This window comes from Nansenia antarctica (assembly GCF_963989245.1).
Source record: "Nansenia antarctica genome assembly, chromosome: 4".
In the NCBI taxonomy this organism is placed as follows: domain Eukaryota; kingdom Metazoa; phylum Chordata; class Actinopteri; order Argentiniformes; family Microstomatidae; genus Nansenia; species Nansenia antarctica.
Window position 1 is genome coordinate 38,137,848 of NC_137689.1, and position 20,594 is coordinate 38,158,441.

Genomic DNA, 20,594 nt, shown 5'->3' on the forward strand with positions numbered 1-20,594 from the left:
TGAAGGAGGCAAAGCATCGCTTCTCGGAGAAGCTGCAGCAACAGCTCTCTGAGGGGGATTCCGCCTCCGTCTGGAAAGGCCTCAAGACCATCACCAACTACAAACCCAAGTCCCCGCTGATGTCCGACAACCTCCCTCTCGCTAACGAGCTCAACGAGTTTTACTGCAGGTTCGAGAAAGAAAGGTTCCCGCCCGCCCCAGCCCCCCCCCTCTCCCTCCACCCCCCCCCGACTACAACCACCACCCCGTCCCCCAGTGGGGCCAATGTCCCTCCTGCTACCTCCACCCTCCCCCCTTCCCCTCCCCTCCCTCCCCCCTCCTCACCCCCCCCCCCCCCCCCCCCCCCCCCATCTCCCCTGCCCCACCCCCTCTCTCTGTCACAGTGCGAGAGGTAAAAAGGCTATTCAAGAGGCAGAATCCCCGGAAGGCAGCTGGTCCGGATTCCGTCTCTCTCTCCGTCCTGAAGCACTGCGCCGACCAGCTGGCCCCGGTGTTTACCCACATCTTCAATGCCTCGCTGGAGCTGTGTCACGTCCCAGTGTACTTCAAGGCGTCAATCATCATCCCCGTCCCCAAGAAGGCCAAGGTCACAGGCCTTAACGACTACAGACCCGTCGCTCTGACCTCTGTCGTTATGAAGGTCCTGGAGCGCCTTGTCCTGGCCTACCTGAAGCTCATCACGGATCCTGTGCCGGACTTCCTGACTAACAGGTCTCAGCGAGTGAAGCTGGGGAAGAGCTTTTCCAGCTCCAGGTCCACCAGCACGGGCTCTCCGCAGGGCTGCGTCCTGTCTCTAGCACTGTTCTCACTGTACACCAACACCTGTGCCTCCTTCCACCCCTCAGTCAAGCTCCTGAAGTTCGCAGACGACACCACCCTTCTGGGCCTCATCTCCAGGGGGGACGAATCTGCCTATGGGGTGAGATCGAGGGGCTGCGGAGCTGGTGCAGTTGTAACAACCTAGAGCTTAATGCTCTAAAAACAGTGGAGATGGTGGTGGATTTCCGCAGGAAAGCAGCCCTGCCCCCTCCCATCACGCTGGGAGGTACCCCGGTGGCCTCCGTGGAGTCATGCCGCTTTCTAGGCATGACCATCTCTCGGGACCTAAAGTGGGAGCGGAAACCCGAGGCCCTCACTAAGAAGGCCCAGAAGAGGATGTCCTTCCTCCGGCAGCTGAGGAAATTCAGGCTGCCGAGGTCCATGATGGCCCAGTTCTACACGGCCATCATCGAGTCCATCCTCACCCACTCCATCATCACCTGGTTCCCTGCTGCAACGGCCAAGGATAAGGCCAAGTTGCAACGGGTGATACGATCAGCGGAGAGGGTGATTGGCTGTCCCTTGCCCTCCCTCCCTCCCACCCCGGCCACGGCCTCCTCACCCTGCTTCCCTCTGGAAGAAGGTTGCGGCTGCCTAAAACTGTAAAGGCCCGCCACAGGCTCAGTTTCTTCCCCTCAGCCGCCAGGCTGATAAATGACTCTGGCTTCCCCCTCCCCCCCGCCCCCAAGTCTGCCCAGGACTGAATACGCACTGGACTTACTGAAAAACTTTGCACTGCACTTTATATGTAGCACTATCCCATGCACTGTTGTCTGTCCTGTGTTGTCCTGTTTTTGTATTTGTTTTTGTATTCATGTATACACGTGAAAAAGGTATAAACGCACTTACTGTAACGCCAAAGCAAATTCCTGTATGTGTATGCATAATGGCAATAAACGTTATCTGAATCTGAAGCTGAATCTGAGATTCCTCAGATGACAGATCCTTTATCAAGGTTTTAACTTTACCAAGTGACACAAGATAATCTAATTTCAGTAAGCTTTGAAGTTTGTTTCAAGTACTCTGGGCCTAGAAACTTTACATAGGTCAGACGAAACGTGTGATTACTGTAAGGGTTTGAAGTGCCATAATGTCTTATTAATTAAAGTTATTATAAAGTGTTGTCTTCCATTCTCTTTTGGGAGGTTTTAATGTTTTAATGTTTCCTCAACCATCAATTCTTTGGATAAGTCAACAACATCCACCGATGTCATCAGGAACTCAACGTAACAATAGTGCCAATTTCTCACTAGAAACTGTGGAAATACACTATGTGCGTTGGTGTGTGTGCCAGGGTTTCCGTTAGAAAAATTTGCCGTCGGACATCGTGTCCGGGAAGAATTCGATTTACCGGACAAACGTGATATATTCCGGTCATCATATTAAAATATAATAAAAAACATTTTTTTCAAAATCATAATTTTTTTTCTTCCAAATCTAATATAGCTGTTTGTCGCGGTGATTACTGTTGTGTAGCGGCCTATATATGCCATTTAATGTCTATTTCTCATCCGATACGATTAGATGCGAGCTATATAATATATAATAATATAACATGATTTGACGCATGCGCGCTATGCCATGCGTCAAATCCAGCGCTGAACGGGTCCAGCGCTGAACGGGCGCCTCACTGGGAACTGAACAGACAGCATCGATCAATGAACGGACTCCACATTACGTTAACTGAAGTTTGTTAAATTGTTTGGGATTAATGTGAGTTTTCTATTTTCTCTTTCCAGTTTTACCCTTTTTTTAAAATCAATAAAACAACGTCATTTCTATAAGTCTCGCTGGTTGGGAAGGCATTTCGTTTAGCTCGGGAGTATGACAATGGGAAGGTAATGGTCCTGCTGGCTGAGTGCTTGTAAAAGGAGTACACAGAAGCAGCTGTGCGCTTGTAGGCTCCTACCTGGTCAACAGCCTTTGCCGCATCTAGCGCGGCCAGCGCAACTCGGTGGGCACCACAGTGCACCTGAATGGAAAACGCACTCTGTTTCTTCAGAAGAGCACCAACTCCAGCACGCTTTCCCATCATTACACTGGCCCCATCCGAGCCCAGGCCAATGACGCGGGACAGCTCCACACCTCTCTCGCGGACTTTGTTTTGCCATCTTTCCATTAATTTAATCGCTCGCTATGGTGCACTTTGAGCTGCAACGTTTGCGTATTACTATGGTGGACGGGTTGGCAGGGTTGCCAGATAGGCATGGGTTACCGCCGAATGGGCTACTGTGTTTAAGCGGTAATAGACTGGTTAAACTGTAATCCCATCTGGCATCAATCCCATGTGGCACCTGTGCGCTGTTTCGCATAGGCCGGCCTACACGTTAGGAGTCATCATCATGCCGGTGTCAAATCATATCATAATAAAAGAAATACATAGCCTATATATTCGTCTTTTTTAAAATAGAAGGAATCAGAATGTGAACTTTAGCGAATTGTATTCAAAGGGAATTATTTTCACCGGACAATATGTCCGACGACTTTTCAATTTGTCGGACTTCAAAAAAAATTACCGGACAAAGACCGGTAATTGCCGGTTAACGGAAACCCAGGTGTGTGCGTGTGTGTGTGTGTGTATGTGTGTGTGTGTGTGACTAACTGTAGTTAAAAAGTGGTGAAGTATCACTTGAGTCAAATATGATTGCGGAAAATGTTCAGATTACCACAATTTTTGGACAATAACACAGTAACCTCACTATACACAGAAATGCAACAGCAGTGAATATACACAATAATTCAATGTCTGCACTGACTCTTTGAGGCATACATAATACAGTGCCTGTAAAGGCGTGATTGTTGACTGTGTGTTTCTGTTCTCTCCCAGGTGGGATCCCCTTCATTCTGACTGGGGAACTGTTTGAGCAGGCATACCGACCCGCAGCTTTCATGATTGCTGGTACCGCCAACTGGCTAGCGAACTTCGCCGTGGGACTGCTGTTCCCTTTCATTCAGGTGTGTGTGTGTGTGTGTGTGTGTGTGTGTGTGTGTTTACATACATATGTGAGAGAGATTGGAGCGATGGGAGTTGAATGTCGGTAATTTTGATAAGCAAGTTGTGGTTGTGGCGGTTAGCCCCACCACCTAGTGATTTGAAATGTCGACCAGAGGGCAGGAGGTGAAAGAGGTGGTGAGCTGGGTAGGAGGGGTCTTTGATGATTTTCCTCGCCTGTTTGGTGTTGCACCTGATGTACAGGGACTCCAACAATGGGGACCACCTCTTCACAAGCCTGTAAAAGATGAGAAGCAATCTGGTGAGATGCCTCCCTCATCTCCTCATCTCTGAAAGTTATCTTTCAGTCGATTCAGTTTGACTTTTCACAATTGGACATTTGCACAACGCGACATTTGCACATGGACATGTACCCGATTCACCCCACTCAGTGCCAGCACCAACGACTGTATGCACCAAATAAGGTGCAGTGATATGAAGTTGGTAGAATGGTTTGTGAGGGGGAATGGCTGCAGTACACATCTCAGAAACAGAGATGCTATGAACAGAGCCCATAACGTAACACATTCTCTAGTGGAATAGGCCTAGACTCCCAAAGGGAGGCTGTGGGGTTTGAGACATGTTTGCCTCCACTATACACTGAGTAGGCACTGTTTCGATAGTGCCCTACCATGTACACGCAAGCTGTTGATCACACCCTTGAACGCCTCAGATCTGTCCTTGTAAATGCATAATGCACCAGGTAGAGAGTGTTCAGATCCTCCAGAGATGAAGCGGCGGAGGATGTAATGAAAACAGTTCTGTAGCACGAGTACTGTACGTCATAGCAATGACTTCGGGAACGAACAGCGTTAGGACGTATCATAAACCTAGATTCGCCTGGGGTAATACTGAGTGCTCTAGCACGATGTTCTGTCAGCATGTTGTTATACAAATGTAGTTAGACGTTCGTAGCGATGTGCCATGGTTAGCCACTAGCTGTTAGTAGCGTTTGTTGCTGTGGTTTCATTAGAGTCACTTTTCTCTCATTCTGTGTTTGAGGTGTACCAACATTCAAATACGCGTGTCATCTTCCAGAAGTCATTTCTCAGTTTTTTACATATTCTGAAAGGACAGATTGTCATACATTGAAATCTGAAAAAAAAAGTTGAAGAAGAGTAATCCCCACTAGGTTTTAGTTTGGATTACTCACCAAATTGGCTTGACTAGCGAGTGTGTCATTGATTTTCAACAACGTTGAAATTCATTTACATTTTTCTGAATAAAAGCCTGAACATTTGGTCAGTTGCCGACTTGTTCCCACTTTCACCAGCTGCCGTCACATTTTTCAACAATGTCACCCAAACAGATAAGAACTTTCCCCAACCAGAAGCCTTGGATGAACAGTGAGGTTACTGCTTACTGCTGAAGGCACGCAACGCCGCTTTTAGATCTGCCGATGCAGAGGCCTACAGCTCATCCAGGCTAACCTGAACAGAGGCCTACAGCTCATCCAGGGCTAACCTGAACAGAGGCGTCAGGAAGGCCGACCACAACAACAAACTGCAGATTGAGGAGCACTTTCAGAGCAACTCTGATCCCCGGTGCGTGTAGACGACCAGCCCCTCACAGTCTCCACCACTGATGTGTTCTGCGCACTAAGCAAGGGGAATGTATGCAAGGCTGCTGGCCCAGACAGCATCCCTGGCCGTGTGCTCAGGGCGTGCGCTGGGCTGCTGGCCGAGGTCTTCACTGACATTTTTAACCTGTCACTGGCCCAGGCAGTTGTCGTCACATGCCTCAAATCAGCAACCATAGTGCCGGCGCCAAAGAATTCTGCTGCAGCAGGCCTGAATGACTTCCACCCTGTTGCACTCATCCCAATCATCATGAAGTGCTTCGAGAGGTTGGTCCTGGCTCATCTTAAAGTCCACCTAACCCCCACACTGGATGCCCACCAGTTTGCCTATCGTAAGAACAGGTCAATGGAGGATGTTATCTCCACGGCACTACACACCTCCACAGCCCTCAGACTCAGCACTGGGTCCCCCCAGGGCTGCGTGCTAAGCCCCATCCTCTACAACCTCTACACCTACGACTTCACCCCCGTCCACCCCAGCAACTCCATCGTAAAGTTTGCAGACGACACCACCGTGGTGGGATGCATCTCGGGGGGGGACGAGGCGGCGTACAGGGATGAGGTAGAGCAACTGAGCAAGCTGTGCAAGGTTAACAACCTGCTGCTGAACAAGTCAAAGACCCAGGAAATCATCGTAGACTTCAGGAGGAAAAAGTCTGAGATCCAGCCCCTGCTCATCGACGGAGAGAGCGTGGAGAGAGTCTCAACCCTCCGATTCCTGGGGATGCACATGCGGGATGACCTGACCTGGAAGGACAACACAAAAGCCACCATCAAGAAGGCACAACAGCGGCTATACATCCTGAGAGTCCTCAGGAAGGAACACAGCAAGCAGGAGATACTGGTGACCTTCTACCGCGGCGCAGTGGAGAGCATCCTCACCTACGGCATCTGCAACTGGTTCTCCAGCTGCACAACCGCGGAGAGAAATGCGCTACAGAGAGTCGTGAGAACAGCCCAGAAGATCACCGGCGCCCCCCTCCCCTCTCTGGAAGAGCTGTACAACACACGCTGTCTCAGGAAGGCCTCCAAGATCTCCAGGGACCCAACCCACCCTGGGTACGAACACTTTACCCGGCTGCCCTCGAAAAGGCGGTTCAGGACCATGGCCGCAAGGACAAACAGACTGAAGAACAGCTTCTACCACAGGGCCGTCCAGGCCCTGAACACAGCAAAGACCTAGGTTCTGGGCCATGGACAGTCTGGACGGATTGATGGCAGCTGCTGGACTGAAAAAATCAGGTGTAGTGCTGAGGCACAAATATGTACATTTCAAGCCTGCAAACTGCGACACTTTAAATAAATGTGCAATAACACTATTGTGCAATATGACAACCCTAGTCGTCTATCTGTACAGTATAGTATAGTGGATAGTGTACATAGCCTTTATATATGTAAACCAGCTCCTTCCCTTCTTGTGTTTTTTTTTTAAAGTGTTTTTCTTTTTTTTCTTTCCTAACACCAGGGGAGCCACCCCTCCTAAATTTCGTTGTTTGGTACCTGTACTGTAGCAATGACGATAAAGACCATTCATTCATTCATTCATTCATTCCACCCTGACCTGCCTGGATTAATACAACACCTAATGTTGGCTGGATGCTATTCATTGACTTCAGCTCAGCATTCAACACCATCATCCCCTCCCAGCTGGTCACCAAACTCAGTGACCTTGGCATCAGCACCTCCCTCTGCAACTGGACCCAATCCTTCCTGACCAACAGACCCCAGTCTCCTCCACCTTGACCCTGAACACCAGCGTGCCTCAGGGCTGTGTGCTGAGCCCTCTCTTCTACTCCCTCTTCACCCACGACTATTGTGCTTGACTCTAACCCCATCATGAAGTCCGCAGACGACACCGCGGTTACACCCTTCCTGATAAGTAACAACGACACGTCGGCCTACAGGGAGGAGGTCCAGCACCTGGCCGTGAGGTGTGCCGACAACAACCTGGCCCTCAACACCAAGAAGACCAAGGAGCTCATTGTGGACTACAGGAAAGCTAGGGGCTACGAACACATCAAGGACCTCCAGGAAAGTTGGTGTGTGTGGAGGGCACGAGGCAACATTAGGGACACCTCTTTGAATCTAATCAAAAGAATCTAATCTAAACACACACACACACACACAAAACCTAGTAATCTACCATCTCTCTGTCCTCCAAGGACACCTGGTCTGTTTGTGTGTGCGTCTTTACATAAGAGACTGGCTTTGATGGTTCTCATTATCTGTTTTAGTCATTCACACACTGATTTATAGAAAGTCTTTCATTACCCCAAGGCTGTTCTTTTGTTCTCATCCACTCATTCATTAAGTTCACATAATAGTCCTTTCTATATTGCAAAGCCCATGTTTGATAGAATTTAGACTCAGATTATTTGCATTTGTTAATTGCAGTGTGAGTTTAGAGAATGTCCCTATACTTAATTTGTAATTGTAAATTGCTTTAGATTAAAAGCGTCACAAATGCTGTATGTCAAGGCTGTCTGTCATCAGCATGAATGTTTGGAAATGTTTGGTTGTCAACTTGCTTTGAATAATATCTCAGTGAATGCATAATTCATTAAATAGTGTAATATTATGATACCAGACATTTAAACATATTCAAAACATATGAATTATCCATCATTAAAATAAAAAGAATATAATTTTTTCATCATTCATTATTCATATTAATGAATATATTAAATATTCAAAAAACAATGCAGTTAATTATCGATACAAGACAGTTCATTATCGAGACAGTTAATTATCTATACAAATATGTGACGATTCAAATCGATGAGATGAAAAATGAATCGCGAAACTCTTTTTAATTAACCCTCAAAAAATTACAACGGTTCCTGAAAGCAGACGGTTCCTGTGCTTTCTACCCATGTAGGGTTATTACGGTAACTCAAAGCAGGAAGCTGTGGAGAGTGTAATGTGGGTCTGTGTGCATAGTTTGTGTGTTTTCCAGTTACCCTACCTCAGAAATAAACAGGGAGTCTTTAAGAAAACACAGTATTTTGTAGTTTTTGTCTGAAAAATAAATAAAATATTATTTTTCAGTCATAATTTGTCTGCCATCTCATTTTCTCAAATAAAAAAAATCATTAGAAAATCGTATTGTGAACCTAGTATCGTGAATCGTATCAAATGAGTTGAGTTGAGTGTATCGTTACAGCCATATTGCTCCCATTGTCCGTTAAGAACTAGCTAGCTAGAAGTTAGCTAGTTTGTGTTTTTTTCCTCCCTTTGAGCCCAGTGAGAATGTTTTTGCTGACACACCTATGGCTCCGAAGGTAGTCTGGTCGAGAAATCGCTCCAAACGAAGCCGTGGATAGCCCTCCCCCTTCCCCCTAGCAAAACGAAGCCATAGGGGTGAAAACGAAGCCGTAGGGGTGAATTGGGATTGGCCCTTTGACTATACTTGAAATAATTCTACTTCCGTAAACTTAATTCGGAATGGAATCTTAATTCCATGTGTCTTCAGTGTCACTAGGGGTAGATTTCAACAGATTTGTTCCAGTTAAAATGTATTATCATTCCGTGTCACACCACCATGTGGACATGACAGCCTGGCCTAGCTATTACATGAGCATCCTCGTTTCAAATCCAAACACAACTGCTTATCCTTGTCTGAATCGCTGTCTCGACTTTCGTTGGGAAAGTATGCAACAAGTGGGTGCTCAGTAACACTGCTGCTCTAAGATTGTTATTTACATTGTTAACGGTTGTTATTCAGTAACCCAACGATTGGAGTTGTTCACATTAGACGGGTCCCTCAAGGACCATATACATGCACCCCCCCCCCACAGTGGCAGCACAGTGCGCCGATTAGATTAGACACACCATTTGTTATACAAGGCAGTAATGTGGTGCTATTATTAGTGACATGTATGCTTATTTAGTGTAAGCTTGATGTAGTGTAAGCAAAGTAGATGGTTATACAAGTTATTATTAGTGTTATTGACATGTATGCTTGTTTAGTGTAAGCAAAGATGTAACCCCTCCCTCCCCTCCCTTCCCCCACCCCTCCCCTACTGTCTCGTGTCCCCTCCCTCCCCATCTCCCCCTCTTTCTGTAATCTTGTTTTCAATCATTGTTTCTATTGTAAAGTGCTTTGAGTTGCATTCATGTAGGAAAGGCGCTATATAAATAATGTTTCACTTCACTTCACTTCACATTCCCTGTGGGGCCCAATCGTGTCCACACACATATTGAACGGCTATAAGCCTGGAAAGCTAAGCGGATTCCCCCAATATGTATTACTCCTTATCAGATCCAGTCATTTCCTCTTCTCTGGATGTCATTTTTAATATTGAGCCAACACACATTCTCATTATGAAGGAATCAGTCACAGATAAAGGAGGTGTAGATAGTGTAGGGTGGCAGTGATAGAATTACAGTAATAGAAATGTCTGCACATTCTTTAATTTGTTTCCTTAAGCTGTAAGCACGTCATGATTATCTGTCTGTGTAGCCTAGCAATCGATAGGTATAGAGAGCAATATTTACCTGCCTGGTTAACAAATCCATTTTGGATGGAATCCAGTTGGATTTAAAAAGTGAACGTAGCATAGGGTAAAAAATTAAAGTAAGACATGCTGAAAGAAAAAAGCTCATGTGCTCATGCAGACTATCATTTTAATTAGGATCCATTTATTCCAATCAGGGTCAGGACCCAGGTATCTTTTCTCAGGAGTTCAGTTACTAATATGGAGAGTGTTCAAGAGCTCCATGGTACAGTAATTACACATCTCATCTCATGAAATGGAGTGAGGCAGACAGACAGACACAGGGGGAGGGGGGGGGGGGTATTAATGTAGGTAATAGTAGCACTACTAACCTTTTTTTGTGTGGGAATGAGGTGCTGATCTGAGTTAAGCACTGAGCCTTCCACCAAAAACTCCCGAAAATCCCCAAAATGGGACTCAATGTCATTTCAACCATAGTCTGTCGAAAGAGAGAGAGAGGAGTAGGTGATGAGATTGGGAGTTAGACGAGTCCCTCAACACAGTGACATCAGTGGCGGAAGGTGTCAGATATATGAAGGGGTCGGGTGGGGGGGTGAAAGACAAGGCTGAGATGCGGGAGGAACGAGGTGGATGATTAGGAGGAACGAGGAGGAATGCGGATGCTTAGCTGAGAGAGACTTCTGTAATTAATGGGGAACTCTAGAACCGGAGGTAGAGAGAGACAGACAAGACACTGCCTGGGAAGGAGAGGACAAGTGTGTGAGGGGAAACAACAAGCAGGTTATTTATAGCAGTGCAGGGACGCAAATAAAGCGGTTTTGGTTGGCTGGGCAGAGGTGGCGTTGATGCCCCAGGCTCCTCGCTCCTCACCAGGCACTGGCTGGCACCTGAACCTGGTCACCCCAGCTGTCTATCAGAAGAGCACCCATCACCTGCACCTGGTCACCCCACCTGTCTATCAGAAGAGCACCTGCACCTGGTCACCCCAGCTGTCTATCAGAAGAGCACCTGCACCTGGTCACCCCACCTGTCTATCAGAAGAGCACCTGCACCTGGTCACCCCAGCTGTCTATCAGAAGAGCACCTGCATCTGGTCACCCCAGCTGTCTATCAGAAGAGCACCCATCACCTGCACCTGGTCACCCCAGCTGTCTATCAGAAGAGCACCCATCACCTGGTCACCCCACCTGTCTATCAGAAGAGCACCTGCACCTGGTCACCCCACCTGTCTATCAGAAGAGCACCTGCACCTGGTCACCCCACCTGTCTATCAGAAGAGCACCTGCATCTGGTCACCCCAGCTGTCTATCAGAAGAGCACCCATCACCTGGTCACCCCACTGTCTATCAGAAGAGCACCCATCACCTGGTCACCCCACCTGTCTATCAGAAGAGCACCCATCACCTGCACCTGGTCACCCCACCTGTCTATCAGAAGAGCACCCATCACCTGGTCACCCCAGCTGTCTATCAGAAGAGCACCCATCACCTGGTCACCCCACCTGTCTATCAGAAGAGCACCCATCACCTGGTCACCCCACCTGTCTATCAGAAGAGCACCCATCACCTGCACCTGGTCACCCCAGCTGTTTATCAGAAGAGCACCTGCACCTGCACCTGGTCACCCCAGCTGTCTATCAGAAGAGCACCCATCACCTGCACCTGGTCACCCCACCTGTCTATCAGAAGAGCACCCATCACCTGGTCATCCCAGCTGTCTATCAGAAGAGCACCTGCATCTGGTCACCCCAGCTGTCTATCAGAAGAGCGCCCATCAACTGGTCACCCCACCTGTCTATCAGAAGAGCGCCCATTACAACGCGCACCTCCTCTGGCTTCTCCGACTCGCTCACTAGAGAGTCGGAGTCTCGCCTATTTTCTCCTTGTGAGGCCGACGTGAAAATGATCAATTAATCAACACTTCCGCTGTCTGTTTCAAAGCAGAATCCCCATGTAGACTATAATTATATTATGTTAATAAGTTAAAATAACTCAGATCAGGTGAAGGGCAGTATTTTTCCAGTGATTTCTCCCTCTCTCTCTCTCTGTGTTCGGTATTCTCTTGCCACGGCAACATTGTGACAAGTATACATTTCCGTCTTGCTTATGTTGCGATCAAAGTCGCGTGAAATAACATGTCGTTGGCACGATTGCGAAATATTAAAACCAATAACATTCCCGTGGAAATGCTCATGCTCTGAATGATGTGTTTACCACTCTCACTCATTCTCTCTCTCTCGCTCACACACACACACAGACACCTGTTCTCTTTGCTTCTCTCTGTGACTCCCTGTCTGTGTGTGTGTGTGTGTATGTGTGTGTCTGTCTGTGTGTGCATGACTGCTTTCTGCTGATAAACATTTCACTTTTCAAATCGCTCATTAAGGATGGATGACAGCAGAGACTGAACCCAGAACACATTTACAGTGCCTTGCAAAAGTATTCACCCCCCTTGGCTTTTTACCTATTTTATTACATTACAACCTGTAATTTAAACATTTTTTAATCAGAATTTTATTTGATGAATCTGCACAAAATAGTGTTAGTTTTTAAATGAAATGAGAAATATATACTGTATATAAAAAAAGAATTTAAAAAAATAAAGAACTGAAAATTGGCATGTGCATATGTATTCACCCCCTTTGTTATGAAGCCCCTAAAAACTTCTGGTGCAACCAATTACCTTCAGAAGTCACATAATTAGTGAAATGAAGTCCACTTGTATGCAATCTAAGTGTCACATGATCTGTCAGTATATACACACCTTTTCTGAAAGGCCCCAGAGGCTGCAACACCTAAGCAAGAGGCACCACCAACCAAACATGGCCATGAAGACCAAGGAACTCTCCAAACAAGTCCGGGACAAAGTTGTTGAGGTTGGGTCAGGGTTGGGTTATAAAAAATGTTGCTTTAGCAGTATGCTTGGGGTCGTTGTCCTGCTGGAAGGTGAACCTTCTGAACTCGGAGTGGCTCCGACGCTGGTGCTTCTTAGCGTTTTTAAGTACATTTGTATGTACATTTTTCTTTTAGTACTTATAGGGAACTGTTGTGTAAATAGTACCTACAGCAGACTAGACTTACTAGAAGTTGGTGCGCAAAACGAGAGGACAGTAACAGCGGAATTCCTGAAGCAGCAAAAGATCCCACTCGACATAGCTCGCTTACCGGGAGAACAATGGTACACGATCCCGTCCCTCAGACGCAAACGACGGCGTCGAGACCGTAAACAACGCCGAGGCCACAGGGGAGGCCTACTAGCTAGGCTGAGGAGAAGCCCGGGAAAACCTGCTTTGCCGAGTATATTCCTCTCCAACGTCAGATCTCTGGCTAACAAAATGGACGAACTGAGACTGCAGGTTGCTTCCAACAACACCGTGGGGGATAGCTGTGTGATTATTCTCACAGAGACCTGGCTCAACGCTACCATCATCGACTCTGCGGTCGGCTTAGAGGGCCGCTCGCTTCACAGAGCCAACCGGACATTGCTTAGTGAGAAGACGCGCGGAGGCGGCCTGATCATTTCTACGAAGGACAGCTGGTGTTTAAACACGAAAACTGTAAGTAGCCACTGCTCCCCAGACCTGGAATACTTGACTGTTAAATGCCGACCCACATACCTCCCTAAGGAATTCAACGCGTTGTACATAACAGCAGTATACATTGCACCAAGCGCGGATGCTAGCTTAGCATTAGCGCGGCTACATGACGTCATTTTTTAATCAGAATTTTATTCGATGAATCTGCACAAAATAGTGTTAGTTTTTAAATGAAATGAGAAATATATACTGTATATAAAAAAAGAATTTAAAAAAATAAAGAACTGAAAATTGGCATGTGCATATGTATTCACCCCCTTTGTTATGAAGCCCCTAAAAACTTCTGGTGCAACCAATTACCTTCAGAAGTCACATAATTAGTGAAATGAAGTCCACTTGTATGCAATCTAAGTGTCACATGATCTGTCAGTATATACACACCTTTTCTGAAAGGCCCCAGAGGCTGCAACACCTAAGCAAGAGGCACCACCAACCAAACACGGCCATGAAGACCAAGGAACTCTCCAAACAAGTCCGGGACAAAGTTGTTGAGGTTGGGTCAGGGTTGGGTTATAAAAAATGTTGCTTTAGCAGTATGCTTGGGGTCGTTGTCCTGCTGGAAGGTGAACCTTCTGAACTCGGAGTGGCTCCGACGCTGGTGCTTCTTAGCGTTTTTAAGTACATTTGTATGTACATTTTTAATTTAGTACTTATAGGGAACTGTTGTGTAAATAGTACCTACAGCAGACTAGACTTACTAGAAGTTGGTGCGCAAAACGAGAGGACAGTAACAGCGGAATTCCTGAAGCAGCAAAAGATCCCACTCGACATAGCTCGCTTACCGGGAGAACAATGGTACACGATCCCGTCCCTCAGACGCAAACGACGGCGTCGAGACCGTAAACAACGCCGAGGCCGCAGGGGAGGCCTACTAGCTAGGCTGAGGAGAAGCCCGGAAAAACCTGCTTTGCCGAGTATATTCTTCTCCAACGTCAGATCTCTGGCTAACATAATGGACGAACTGACACTGCAGGTTGCTTCCAACAACACCGTGGGGGATAGCTGTGTGATTATTCTCACAGAGACCTGGCTCAACACTACCATCATCGACTCTGCGGTCGGCTTAGAGGGCCGCTCGCTTCACAGAGCCAACCGGACATTGCTTAGTGAGAAGACGCGCGGAGGCGGCCTGATCATTTCTACGAAGGACAGCTGGTGTTTAAACACGAAAACTGTAAGTAGCCACTGCTCCCCAGACCTGGAATACTTGACTGTTAAATGCCGACCCACATACCTCCCTAAGGAATTCAACGCGTTGTACATAACAGCAGTATACATTGCACCAAGCGCGGATGCTAGCTTAGCATTAGCGCGGCTACATGACGTCATCAGTGGTGGACAGAGCGCGGACCCTCAGGCAGTGCACATCATCACAGGGGATTTCAATCATGCTGACCTGAAGGTAGTACTACCAAAGTTCTATCAGCATGTTAAATGTGCAACAAGAGGAGAAAAAACACTGGACAAGGTATACACCAACATCAAGCTTGCTTACAAGGCTAGACCGCTAGCTCATCTAGGCATGTCTGACCACGTGTCCATCCTTCCGATCCCAGACTACACTCCCATGAGGAAAAGTGCTCCCATCACCACTAAGACTGTCAGAACCTGGCCAGCAGGGTCCGCTCCACTGCAGATCTGCCTGAATGACACCTCAGGGCCGGATGGCGTCCTGGGACGGGTTCTGAGGGACTGCGCCGACCAGCTGGCCGGGGTTTTCACCAACATCTTCAACCAGTCCCTGTCCCAGGCCACCATCCCACCCTGCCTGAAAACCTCAACCATCATCCCAGTCCCGAAGAAAAGCACGGTGAGCTGCCTAAACGACTACCGCCCGGTGGCACTCACACCAATCATCATGAAGTGCTTCGAGAAACTGGTCCGGGCCCACATAGTCACACGCCTCCCGCCCAACCTGGATCCATACCAGTTCGCCTACAGAGCCCACAGGTCCACAGAGGACGCCATCGCGACGACTCTCCACTCCACTCTATCCCACCTGGAGAGGGGGAACAGCTACGCGAGACTGCTCTTTGTGGACTTCAGCTCTGCCTTCAACACCATCCTTCCAGACAGGCTAGTGACCAAACTACTAGACCTGGGACTATCACACTCTATCTGTGCATGGATCAAGGACTTCCTGTCTGACCGCCCCCAGAGGGTGCGGGTGGGCTCCCACACCTCCACAGCCCTCAGACTCAGCACTGGGTCCCCCCAGGGCTGCGTGCTAAGCCCCATCCTCTACAACCTCTACACCTACAACTTCACCCCCGTCCACCCCAGCAACTCCATCGTAAAGTTTGCAGACGACACCACCGTGGTGGGCTGCATCTCGGGGGGGGGGGGGGGGGGGCGGCGTACAGGGATGAGGTGGAGCAGCTGGGCAAGCTGTGCAAGGTTAACAACCTGCTGCTGAACCAGTCAAAGACCCAGGAAATCATCGTGCACTTCAGGAGGAAAAAATCTGAGGTCCAGCCCCTGCTCGTCGATGGAGGGAGCGTGGAGAGAGTCTCAACCCTCCGATTCCTGGGGGTGCACATACAGGATGACCTGTCCTGGAAGACCAACACAGCAGCCATCATCAAGAAGGCACAACAGCGGCTCTACTTCCTGAGAGTCCTCAGGAAATACCACCTCAAACAGGAGCTGCTTGTGACCTTCTACCGCTGCACAGTGGAGAGCATCCTCACCTACTGCATCTGCGTGTGGTTCTCCAGCTGCACAGCCGCAGAGAGGAAAGCGCTACAGAGAGTCGTGAGATCGGCCCAGAAGATCATCGGCGCCCCCCTCCCCTCTCTGGAAGAGCTGTACAACACACGCTGCCTCAGGAAGGCCTCCAAGATCTCCAGAGACCCATCCCACCCTGGGAACGAACACTTTGTTCGGCTGCCCTCGGGCAGGCGGTTCAGGACCATGTCCGCAAGGACAAATAGACTGAAGCTCAGCTTCTACCCCAGGGCCATTCAGGCCCTGAACACAGCAAAGACCTAGGTTCTAGGCCCTGGACAATCTAGACAATTTGATGGCAGCTACTAGATTGTAATCAAGTGCAATCAATGACAATAAAGACCATTCATTCATTCATTCATTCATTCATTCACTTTTCGGATCGCTCATTAAGGATGGATGACAGTAGACTGAACCCAGAAAAATGTATAATGAAGTGAAATTAAACATAACATTATTGACAACCATTACCAAAGGCAAACTCAATGTACAAAGACGGGGCTGGCAGTAGTAGCTCCGCAGTCAGAGCCGTAACAGAAACGTGGGCAGTAGGGAAGACGCTACAAAACGTCCAGCAAAAGTTCCGCCACGCACACATGCCGCTGAGGTAACGCTGGTGGTGAGTTTTCAGCGTTTCAATCGGCAGCTACAGTATTACACTGCTACTCACTACTCATTTGTTTACTTTCACAAAAGCTTCAACTCAACAAATGAGAGAGAAAAATTGCATGTTTCCCAGACTGAAAGAGAGGTTTGTTTTCACAGTGAAGCATTATACTAATGGCCTCATGCCAGGCGGTCACAACCTCGGCCTTCCTGCAGAACTACCTGTCGGTTTTGCATTTGGCTGGGTATGTCATGTTGTACTATGACAGCACACGTTACTGACCTCCATTAACTTTAATTTGAACAATTCCTGATCCCTTTGCACCTCAGTGTTGTAAATCTCTACGTAAGACCACTTGAATTATAAAAACATTTGACAAACTAAGATTTTGGAGTGGACTATCCAGTGATGTAGTCTACGTGATACGCAGGACTACGCCGTATAGCCATTAGGAAAGGCCAAGAATTTCCATAAACCCACTTTAAAATGTGTGAGGATACGTAACAGCGTTTTGTGACAGAACTTTCACTTTCATTCATAAAATTCACCCCGTCTGTGTTACGAAGCACTTGAATTTTGGACCATTGGGACTGATTATAGCGTCATATACCATCAACGGGGGGAGATGCGAAATGAAATATGTAAAAATGCAGCACTATCATGTACAGATCAGCCTTATAACATGTAATGTTAGATATGTAACGTTAGACAGGGAGCGCAGATTTATTTTTACGGGGTTCCGAAATGAAAGATATGAGGCTGGAAGGGAAAAATCACAGTATACCCACTAGAAAAAACTAGACTACGCCACTGGGACTATCCCTTTGATAAAATGACCATATTTGGGGTCCATCACAGGGTTCAATATCTCAGACTAACAGGCCTGCCATCGCCATCTTCTGCATCGCCAAACACATCGGCTTCAAATTCACTTTTCAAAGTTTGTTTTACAACATTCTCTCTAATCCTCAACATCAGAAACATCAAAACAAATCGTCCTTGACATCTTGTCATGACCAGCATTAAAATCCACACATTGGCTAATAATACAATACATCTTCTGTATATCTGGCTTTGTGTGGAAGGCATCTCAGCTTTATATTCCAGACGCGTATCTCCCTTGCGACCAAGTCGGTGTGTAATATAACTGGCTTACGGAGTTTAAATTACGTTTACTTCCTATTCGCCAGAAACTCATTACAGGAGAAAGCGAAGGGATTGTTTAAGCTTTGACCTCCATCAAAAAGATGCATTGCTCCTCTGTGTTTCACTCGCTATGTTAATCCCCTAAAGGCTGCTGGATGTTCACGGGGAGGGAGGATTGGGATCGCCCTAAAGTGGCTGCGCAAGATAATGCAAAACAATACATTAAAGGTTAAGCTCTGAAGCCACCATCGAGACGGTATTAATAAATACATATGTATATATATATATATATATATATATATATATATATATATATATATATATCACTTTGTGATGTATTGACTGATGTCTGGGCCACCCATATTTTTGAATGAGATTGTATTATTATTTAATGAGATTTCATGCCGTGTCAGCTAACTGTAATTTAGAGTCAGTGTTTGCATGGTGCCTTGGTACAGTACCTGATATGTATGTGTGTGTGTGTGTGTGTGTGTGTGTGTGTGTGTGTGTGTTTACATACGTATGTGAGAGAGATGGGGAAAGAAGGGAGTGATGTGAGTTGAATATCGGTATAACTTGTACTTGTTGTAGTGGTTAGCCCCACCACCTAGTGATTTGAAATGTCGGCCAGAGGGCAGGAGGTGAAAGAGATGGTGAGCTGGGAGGGAGGGGTCTTTGATGATTTTCCTCGACTGTTTGGTGTTGCACCTGATGTACAGGGACTCCAACAATGGGGACCACCTCTTCACAAGCCTGTAAAAGATGAGAAGCAATCTGGTGAGATGCCTCCCTCATCTCTTGATGTCTCCCTCATCTCCTCATCTCTGAAAGTTGTCTGATTGCCAAAGCCTGTATAGAATATCTTAGTGAGCACATGGTAATGTCCCCGATTCACCCCACTCAGTGCCAGCACCAGGTGTGTGTGTGTTGATTATGACAGGCTCCATAATATCCACATTATATTATACTCCTCATTCTTTATGGTTGACCAATCACTAGAGCTCTAGAACAGGTCCAGAAAGTGCAGTGTCTTCAGAATATGATAGGTGGTATGTTTACAATTTCTTAGGCTGAAAAATGACAATATTGTGTAGAGCTTGGTCATGCATGCACCTAATATACTCTCTGTGAGTCCTCATCCCTGTGGTCCTTTAAGCCTAAGCACAGTCTGCACAAGACACACACAGATCTCCAACCCCACCCCCCCTCCCCCCCACCACCACCACCACCCCCTCCACCGCCTCTGCTCTGTCAAAACAAACCATTGTCCCCAGAATGCAGTGAGCAAAAAAGCCTTTCCGAAGACCCCCCCCCCCCCCCCATATTTGCATTCAACTTTTACCTTCCAGTCTGATCTGTCCACCCCTCCCCCACCCCCTCCATTAGAGAAGTTTAATTATCCTGGTGTTTCCGTGGCACGAGGCTGCAGACGCTAAACCTCTCCCTCTAGGTCAGCGTGTGTGGGACAGTGAGGCTGAGCTGAGCCAGTACAGCAGATAAAGCTCTTGGAAATTAATGAAAAAAGGGACTCCCTCGTTCTTTCTTCTCGATCTATAGGGCCGGCAGGAAATTCACGTTAACATTCAAACGAATGACGAGAAAGTGGCGGATGGGTCGTTTGTTGACGGCATGATTCATCCTATGTTGTCACGCAAACTTGGAGGGAAAATTTGATTTTTTTTTTACTACAAACTTTACAGATGAGGATTGTATCACAGAAAGCATTTTGCATCTAGGTCATGCACCCAAAGGGCGGGCCGTTTATCCTCTTATACAATAATTGAAAGAGATAGACAGTCTGTGGGAGGAGAAACAGGGTAGTGATGATATAACCAAGACTGCCCATTCAGGTTGGGGCTGAATGAAATTACAGGAAGTAGTTTTGCATTGAGGTCATCAGTGTTTTGGGCACACAGTGTTTCATATGGGCTTTTATGCGCATAATGTCCTCATGAACAACTGATTAAAACTCTTTTGGTGGCATGCCCTCAGAGTTCAGTCAAGTTTCTCCGTCTCTCTCTCTCTCTATTTTGTAATCTGCCTCAGGGCTTAAAACCCTTCATTAAGCCGTATGATTGACAGGTCAGCTTTCAAAGATTGCACTTTTTTTCTTTTTTAAAGTTCCCCCCATGTATTTTGTACGCATTTATTCACTCCCTTTTCCGTTCTCTTTTCATAGACTGTCTCAATATTCTTCTTATTTCCACCCCAGAAGCCTTTGTTATGATGTATGTTGCTAAAGCAATCCAATGTACTGTACTCTATTTCAATCATATCATTTATAAAGCTTTCACTCTGTCCGACGACTTTGGCACACTCAGAGTTATATGCATGTTAGAGTTGCAGCAATAGTTTTCAATTCTCTGCAGGCAATAGTTCCAGTGGGCATCAGACCAAAAACTTTACATGACATTTTAATTTACAATTACCTATGACCTACTAATCTGCTCCTTAGGGATTCACTGTAACAGACATCAACAAATAAATCATTGTCAAGTCACCTAAATAGCAAAAATCCCAGAGGAATTTCTCCTGTGCCTAACCACACACCGTTCCCTGTGCCTAACCACACACACCGTTCCCTGTGTCTAACCACACACACCGTTCCCTGTGTCTAACCACACACACCGTTCCCTGTGTCTAACCACACACCGTTCCCTGTGTCTAACCAC

General features: G+C 47.0%; 1 protein-coding gene across 1 annotated transcript in view; it reads left to right on the forward strand.

The window, feature by feature from the left end:
• The window catches only part of slc2a9l2 (solute carrier family 2 member 9, like 2), a 301,840-nt gene that overhangs the window by 276,083 nt on the left and 5,163 nt on the right, over window positions 1-20,594 (forward strand). Inside the window, exon 12 of the mRNA XM_080528977.1 lies at window positions 3,647-3,774. Within this exon, the coding sequence (XP_080385103.1) occupies window positions 3,647-3,774 (128 nt within the window). The remainder of the gene's footprint in view (window positions 1-3,646; window positions 3,775-20,594) is intronic.